The 8893-nt window shown below is 33.2% G+C and overlaps 1 protein-coding gene across 2 annotated transcripts; it reads left to right on the top strand.

Annotated features, from left to right (window-relative positions):
- Positions 1–3440: 3440 nt before the first annotated feature.
- LOC135624558 (co-chaperone protein p23-2-like) lies at positions 3441–8101 on the top strand. 2 transcript variants are annotated; one of them, XM_065128296.1, is made up of 6 exons: positions 3444–3611; positions 3826–4009; positions 5480–5642; positions 7376–7410; positions 7522–7570; positions 7883–8101. In XM_065128296.1, the coding sequence occupies exons 1-6, from the start codon at positions 3607–3609 to the stop codon at positions 7915–7917; spliced, it is 471 nt and encodes a 156-aa protein (XP_064984368.1). In that variant the 5' UTR covers positions 3444–3606; the 3' UTR covers positions 7918–8101. The 2 variants fall into 2 exon arrangements, with proteins under 2 accessions (XP_064984369.1, XP_064984368.1); XM_065128297.1 differs by lacking the exon at positions 7376–7410 and having other exon boundaries at positions 3441–3611; positions 5480–5643.
- The last annotated feature ends 792 nt before the right edge of the window (positions 8102–8893 follow it).

Here is an 8893-nt window from a genome sequence, read left to right as displayed (position 1 = left end):
AGAAATAACACTAGAGAAAGGACATGAAGATTGAATCAGGTCATTTAACTACAGGCCCCATAAACACAGACTGGAGCAGCAGTGGCTGAGTAATTTATGTGGCCCTCACACCTGTTGTGTAAGAACAAGCCATGAGAGATTAATGCTTTTCCAGAAACCTGCCAAGCTTGTATATGTTGTGATGGTTTCTCGTTTCTTCCCAGTGTTCCCCGTGGCCTTTTCATTGCCTTTGTAACCTCATCTGTTTGGTGAAGCAGTGACATGGGAAAAGAGATCGCACATCTTCCATGCAACAGTCACTGCGGCAATCATGCATAACGTTTGATCTTCGTCTCTCACCGTGTTCATTTGAGAACCATGTTGAGATTGATAATACAAAGAATTTTACAGGTAAAATTTGTAATCAATATTTTGTTTTAGAAATTATTTTTTATTTATCCATTGTAATATAGAAAATATTAATTTCTGTTTCTTTACTTTATAAAATAACTATTAAGTATTTCAAATAGAATGATATCATATTTGCTAATATATTAAATAAATATAGAATTAAAAAAATATCCCTTTAAATGGAGGGCTCATCTCAACTTTTAGGGATTTTTCTCCTACGTTCCCCATTAAGCCAAGCCTAGTAACATAAGGTTAGAGTGAGATAAATCTTTAATTTTCTTAAAAAATAAAAGTTACGTTGATTCCTTTATTTCTAAGATTAAAATATATTGCATGAAGTTCAAAAACATTTATTGATTCTTTAGATACTTAATTATTATTAAAATAAAATATATTTATCTAATTTTTTAGATATTCTTTATCTTCTTAAGATTTAAGGTTTATAAAGTTATTGTTTGATTATATTGTGTTAAAATTATTTGTGTCATGATTTTTTTATTTAAATTTAAAATATTATTTTATTTATCTTTCAATTATCTTTTAATATATTTTATGTTTTAATATATTATTGTTAGTGAATATATATTATCATAATTCGAGACACAGGTCTAGTCAATATATCAGGCCCAACTAATAGGCCAAGCTTAACCCAGGTCATAGCCCACTAGTGAGGTACATTCAATAGATTAGGATTAACCTGTAAGCTAGGCCTAACCTGCAGTAGACACTAGCTCGTAAACTAGCTTAGCCTAACCTAATATGAGTAATCATGTGTGACTCAAATGATTAATCAATGAGCCAAAGGCTGACTCAGCCCGATGGGGGTGCATGCACAATTATATGCGGTGCACATTACCAGTAACCTAATTCAATCTAATCAAACTTAGTCTATTATTATGTAATTGTTAGATTTAGGCTCAAACATTGATTGAATTAAATCAGAATTAATTAGTTTAAATTGATTTACGATACTGAACACCACTCTATCCACTGTTGGGAGTACGATATAGGTTTGTCTTCACCCACTATTAGGGGATTGCTTATTTGGATATTTAATATAAGTCAACGAGATAATTAATTTTTTATCATGTATTCATTTTTAGTTGATTTATAGGGCTTTCTACTCAGCGTTGTTGAAATTTTTCATATTTAATTTTTAGTGCAGCATCTCACTAGTATTAAACCAAATCTCAACGGAAAACAAACTTTCCTCTATTATTAAGTATAACCACTTAATGTTTCTTTGAGTTAACATCATTATGTTATTCGATAAAGTCAAAAAAATTTGTTGACTTATGATTTAATGAATAAGTAAATTATAATAAATATTTATAAGTTATTAATAAAAATAATATTTATTTATTTTACTCTAGATGTATTTATGAAAAAAAATTATGATCCTCCGAAAATAAATCAATATATCATAACATTTTTAATAAAAAAATATAATCTTCCCGCTCTTAAGTGACACTATTACACAATATTAGATAGGTTATGGTGACAAGTGTATACAACAAATACTCATAAAAATGAGTTTGAATTCTAGCATGGTTTTTGAACTTCCAATATGCACACTAATACACAAAAATAGTAAGACATATAGCCAGAAATGGAACACATCATGTCAAATAAATGCTCTCACCATCGAAAGCAAGGGAGTCGAGTTATATGGGTCACACTTCAGTTGATTTGAACTTTCTTGTTCACTGTTCTGTTCTTTGGACATCTACGGATAATTAGATTTCATTTTCTATTATGAACTAAAATGAACAAAAATGTTGATCATCAATAATGGTTTAGAACTTATGTTTCTTGATCACAGGTTCATTCACGCTTTTTATTGCGATCATTATGATTGGATCTAAACGCCGTCGTCAGCCTTTCCCTATCATCTCCCGCGACCACTCACTGGATGAGCTAAACACGTATCCAAATCTATGCATCAGATTCTTCATCTTTTCCTAAGATTTGCATCAGATTCTTCTTTCAAGTAATCATCGAAATACGTACATTAGGTTCTTATTTTCCTGTATTAGTATGGTTATATATATATATATATATATATATATATATATATATATATATATATATATATATATATATATATATATATATATATAGTGAAGTGCTGGGCTGACAGCCCAAGGTGGGTTTTATCAACTCACATCTTACCTCCTTTTAATCTAACTCTAATTTATATTAGAAGGATATGGTGGTTATAAAAAAAGATAGAAAAATGCACAAAAGGAAGAGAAAGAAAATGAATAAGACAAGTACAACATAGAGAAACTGTTCTTAATCATCTATAAGTGCTTTCATCTCAGGTTAAATCAGATCTATAGTGGATTTTTATTGTGATTACTCGAGGAGAATTAGGAAGGATTTAGATATTGTACACAGTGACGTGATCATTGTATTTCACTTATTCTCTTGTGATTGTTCTAGGATTTTGAGCAAGAGATTAAAATTTATATATTTATTATTATAATAATAAATTATCTCTAGTTTATCCCGTGATTTTTATCATTCACATTAAAAAAGTTTTTAATGTATATCTTGATATTTTATTTGATTGTGATTCTATTTAATTTCGCTATGTTATGGTATACCAGTATTTATTCATATATAAAAGTTATTTTTTTTTTATATTCCATTGATCGTAATACAAAAGAAGTGAACATAAAAAATCTATATTATCTATTTCAGTTAAAAAATAATTTAAATTTATCTAAATAATAATAAGCATGATTTATCAATAATTTTTATTTTTTAATACTATAGGATGCTCCTATTTTTCATCATATAATTTTCAATCATTATTTTGCTCCTAAAAAAATAAAATGACTCGTCTAATATTGTCGCTTGTTGGTTGAGACACAATTAATTAAGAGAAATAATTAAAGAATGCCAACAAGTACCCAAAAAATCCGTACAAGAATTCAAAAAATTAAGAGAAATAATTAAAAACAAAAAATAAACTTTAGAGAAATGGAAAGTCATTTATTTATTTTACTTATTTATGTGCCTAATATTGTCTTGGTTTATTCGGACGATTTCCTCTGCATGATTAGAACGCCTTGGCTTCCCTTCGCCTCCCCGCCCGGCGACGGCGAGTCTCGGGCTCCGCCCACTCCCCCCATCTGTCTTCCTCTCTACTACAAACCCAACCCCCCCTTTCCTTCTAAATTCTAGGGCTTCTTTGACGCTTCCTCACTCATGGGGTAACGCTGGCTCTCCTCTTGAACCCTTCTATTTTGTGCTTTTGTTATCGCCATGCGATTCATCGTTTTTTTCACGTTGCAGTAATTATTGACCTTTTGCTTGGATGTTTCTGTTTACTTTCGATGAAATCTCTGTTTCTTTTGGAGGAAGGAGATATTTTTGTGGTTTGTTTTGTTTTGTCTTGTCATGGTGGGTGAATTTTTGGGTACTCAGTCGACAGCCGGAAGTTCTGTGGGCGCAGCGTTCTGATAAGATCTACCTGACGGTTTCCCTACCGGATGCGAGAGATGTTTTTGCGGAGAGCGAGCCTCATGGGGCGTTTAAGTTCTCAGCCGTCGGGGCTCAAGACGAGCACTTCGATTTCAGCCTCGAGCTCTACGATGCTGTAGTTCCCGAGGCAAGCTTCTCTCTCTCTCTTTTAGTTTCTTGTTTTTCATGGAACTCCGTGTTGATTGTCACTTACTCTTATGCTTGTCAATTTATTTTTTGTTTGAAGTATGCTAGTCATTTGGATAACCGCTAAATTTGTGTTTTAGGGAATATTAGTCTGCTTAGATGTACATTTGTTACTGTTGTATATGCTAAAATGAGCTTGCTGGTCAATATGCTATAGTACATTGCAAGATTTGAATCCGTATATTTTTATAATATATGTTGGGGGAGGATGATGCTGGTCCTTGGATCATCAAACAGAGCTGTAGGTGTTAGATAAGTTCTTTGGCACCCGAAAAAAAAAAAAGAACGAAGCTTGGGGTTTGTCTTTTGATTTAATATTATTATTTGTTGTTTCCAAACATTTTTTTGGTTGCTGATCTAGCTTGTGAACACACTAATCTCATTTAGGAACACAGGCTAATTGGATCATAAAGCTAGAGACTCAAGTTCTTGGGTTATGTAAGTTTGATGCAATCTGGGTATTGGAGTTTGTAAAAGTGTTTGATGAGGTCAGATTTGGTTGTCTTGGTAACTAGGATTGCAAGAACCCATTTAGACCTTTTTTCTGAGGTAGACATTATGAAGCAAATTGAGGAGCTGACGTGGGTAAACAAAAGTTCTTAATTGAGCCGAAGTGCTCCACCTAAGATATGTTTGTATTCAAATGAGTTTTGCAAAACAAAAGAATGATGAGAATGTGTCTGGTGGGGTTTTTGGTTAATTCAAGCTGCTTACTGGGGAATCATCCAAAGAGGACATTTAGAGTGCTAAAACCAAGAGAAGTAGAGAGAGGTAATTAAGGTCATTATTTGAGGCCTCCTCTGTTCATGGGTATCCCTTCAATACTCGAGTCAGGTTTTGATATCAATTGTCATGATTCAATATGAATACTTGGCCTATTATCTTATCGTGTCTGGACCACTAGTCCAAAATGCATGTCATAGATTAATAGTACATCCACAACCATTATAAACTAGTCCAAATCTTTATCCATATCTGATGTGAGACTAAACTTGCAAGATGGATTGGCTCAGTTAGATAACTATCAATTTAAACTCAAGTTAACTTCATCGTGTCTCAAGACCATCGACCCAAAATACTTGATCCCAAGTTAATAGTAATACACCCATGAGGTCCTTATAAGTCCATCTAGATTTTTGCCTACTTCCAATATAAGATTAAACCGGGTGTTGTATAGCCTGTTAAACTGGATAGTTGTTTCCTTGTAGCTTGTTAATGCTGTTGTATCGTGATGCAGAAGCATGAAATCTGGAAAAAAAATTAAAATAGTTATGATCTTATTATGACAAAATTGTAAAATTGGACTGCTAGTTTCCTTGAATTAACAGACTCTTTTTAAAATTTTTGTATGTCGTAGTATCTTCTTTTTGTTCTTTATATTTATCAATATTTTTTAAAACTTTGTTATCAGGCTAGTAAAATAAATATTGGGATGAGGAACATAATTTGCTCAATCAAGAAGGAGAAAAAAGGTTGGTGGAAGCGGCTGCTAAAGTCAGAGGAAAAACCTGCTCCATATATCAAAGTTGATTGGAATAAATGGTGTGATGAAGATGAGGAAGAGTCTGACATTTGTAAGTACTTCTCTACAGAAGTAAAAAACTAATCTTTTTGCCTACTTCAATTCCAACTGTTTGGTGGCTGGACTGTTTGTATGGGTTAAAAAATTTCTGTAGTCTCTGTTACACATAGACTGATGCAAATCATATCATGCCTCAGAGGTATAAATCTGTAACATCTATGATCAAATATTCACCAGTATGTGGAGTTCTGTTAACAACATCAGAACTTGATATAGACTTGAATATATAAGGATTCCGTTGATATTCATCAAAATTATCCATACTTATATCTCAGGAAATTTTTTTAGTGGATGCAAAAAGCCAAGAATATGTACAACAACCTTGTCTCTATTGGAACTAAGAAGTTCCCTCTGCTGAACTTTGATGTACCTTGGTCTATGTAGCTTCATTGGAAGCCCTATCAGAGTATAATTTTTTGAGTTTCCCTGAATAGATATCGAGGAAAAGCAACTAGAGTAAAGAATAAAGATGTCAACTGCATTTGCAGTTTTAATCTGAGTTGTTGCGAATTTTGCATTATAATTGTTTGTTATTCTGATGTGTAGCTCTTGCTGAGCCTCTATAGTTGTATGATCTAGCAAGCTACATGACTCTGACAAGTACATTTACTTTCCAATCTCACTGCTTGAGTTCTGTATAAATAGATGCCCGAGAATGACGACTATAAAAAAAATTAATTAAATAAAAAAATATATTTTAGGCCTGGGATAGTTCTAAAACTAAATTTTCTTCTCACAGAATATATGTTTTATTGAATGATGCTAAACACTGCATGGTTGTCAATCCTATAGGTAGATGTATTAGACAGTTGATTTGGACTCGATCAAACAGTTTTGAGCGAAAAAAGGTTTTACTTATTATTGTCAATCCTATGGGTGTCAGCCTCTGAATTGTTGTGACGATGACCAATCTTCATTTTTTTTGTAGTCTTGACCATATAATAAAGGTTTTTTATTACTTATTATACCTCACTAGTATGGTGAAAGCTTTTACTTGTACATGCACAGATCTATCCTCATTTTTATTTTTTAGTTAGCATCAAACCTTAGAAGAATTGGTTGACTAATTAATTATATATATTTAATCATAGACATGAGTTCATACTGTAACTATCCCATGAATCGATTGTCTGAAGAAAAAAATTAATGTAATTATTATTTGTTTGATTGTTCCAAAATATGTCATGTTGGGGTGACATTCTAGAGATTACTGCACAAAAAATAATGGAATTTGGAACTACCAAATGGCCTACACTGATGGTAGTCTCATGTACTAGGTCATTTTATTTATCTAATAGAGTCATTAAGGAATGATAAAAAACTACTTAAGGCTTGTTAGAACACTTTTACTATGAAAAATTGCCATCGAAATGCTCATTAAGAGTTTAATTAGGACCCTTTAAAAGTACAAAATCACCTTTAGAAAGTATCAACCAAGCCTAGACATACACAAATTTAACTGAATCTAAACATTACCAAGTTCTCCCTACTTAGTCTTGAGTGCATCATAATGAAGGAATCAGCTAATGTGTTCCAGGGCTAAACAAAGTGAAGTTGCAAGTATATGTACTAGAAAGTTTTTTGATTATGACTTGTCTTCACATCATAATGGAAACTTATTATTTAGAAGCCCAGTGTACAGATAGAGGCATTGTTATTAATATATACTTGGTGCTTTTTTTTGGCATATAATATTTTATTTGACTGATATCCGTTTCTGTACAGCTGACTCACTTGTCTCTGATGATGAAAACAATAGGGTATGGTTGCTAATTTACTCCCCCCTTCCCTTTTTCGTTTTTCTCTTGTTCTTGCTGTTTCTAAATGAATTATGATGTATTTAACTGCTTTCACTCACCATTGTTGATTAGGTTACTGGCACGGATGATGAGAACAGTGATGATGATAGCGGCTTGCTCTGTAAGAGTTTATACATGTTTTCTTAACGATGTTTTGCCAATGGCAAGGACTTGTAAATTTGCAGAGACAATTATATAGAGTTGGGGGTTTGCCTACGCAAATTTTCAGGTCCTTTACGTGGTGCCTAACTATAAGTTCCATCGAAGCTTTTGGAACTTGGTTAGGTCTTGCTGGTATATGTTGAATGTACCAGCCGGTGTTACTTTTCCTCTACTTGGTCATGGGCATAGAAATTCGTATCAGAACTTTATTAGTCTAATATGTTCATTTAGGCTCACCTGCAATTTCTGAAACATGTTTCCTTGATTGCAGATCTACCTGACCTAGAAAAGGCCAGAGGAAAGTGATATGAACTTGATGGCTGGCGGATGAGATCGACTCTATCACTAGAGTGACAGGCGTAAAGAAGAATTATGCCTATATTTTGCTACCTCAGTAATTTGCACAACACCTTAGATAATCACTCCTGTGGCGTCATGGATTTGTCACACTTTCGTCAACAGATTCTTATTGAACCTAATCTTACTATTACTTCTCTTGTGATGGCCATTATTAGTGCTTTTTTGAGGGCATCGCATCCATAATGCCCCTCCATTTGACCAACTTAATGCACTCTGGTTTTGATATTGGTACGACATTTTCTTGATGGTAAAGAAAACTTGGCTTCTGAGCTGTGGAAAGTGTTGGCTACCAGAATGCAGTGCACAGGCCAACTTTGTCATGAACCTTTCTCAGAGTGTTCTTATCTCAAGATCTGAAACCTTTTGAGGTAAGATTCATGATGTAGACACCTTCGTTGCTCGTGTAGTGCTGGATTGGGTGCCAATGTGTCAGCCTCTGAATTGTTGTGACGATGACCAATCTTCATTTTTTTTGTAGTCTTGACCATATAATAAATTCAATAAAAGCTCAAAGAGCAAAGATAAATAGATCTTAGGACATAGATATTGAAGATGTTATAATCCATGAACTTAGGTCTGATACCTATCCATATTCACATTGTAATAAGCGAATATGTAAACGCATACAAGTATTGGATTATCTCAAACTTAGTAACAGAATGAACAAATATAATTTCGAGTATCGAATGAATTTGACAAATACTTAAAAAATTATAACAAATTTAAGTATTTTCCAATCAATTCACGTCTTAGATTTGAAAGAACACACAAATACTTTCTCTTGTCTGTATATTTCTTTGTGCTACCTGCCTTGTGATTGGACATGCCGCGGGTGTTTAGACGTAAGACTGGTAAGAAGGCGGGTGGATAATAATTTCGTGCAGTTAAAGTTGGCAGTCTGCTGACCTGTTTTGGGCCGTCA

Source organism: Musa acuminata, chromosome BXJ2-10 (assembly GCF_036884655.1).
Source record: "Musa acuminata AAA Group cultivar baxijiao chromosome BXJ2-10, Cavendish_Baxijiao_AAA, whole genome shotgun sequence".
Classification (NCBI taxonomy): domain Eukaryota; kingdom Viridiplantae; phylum Streptophyta; class Magnoliopsida; order Zingiberales; family Musaceae; genus Musa; species Musa acuminata.
This window is presented reverse-complemented; position numbering and strand designations above follow the sequence as displayed.

Bases quoted from the DNA above. Each gene is read 5' to 3' on its own strand.
- LOC135624558 (XM_065128296.1), top strand. The intron at 4,010-5,479 runs GCAAGCTTCTCT...CTTTGTTATCAG, and splicing joins ACGATGCTGTAGTTCCCGAG to GCTAGTAAAATAAATATTGG. The intron at 5,643-7,375 runs GTAAGTACTTCT...GTTTCTGTACAG, and splicing joins TGAGGAAGAGTCTGACATTT to CTGACTCACTTGTCTCTGAT.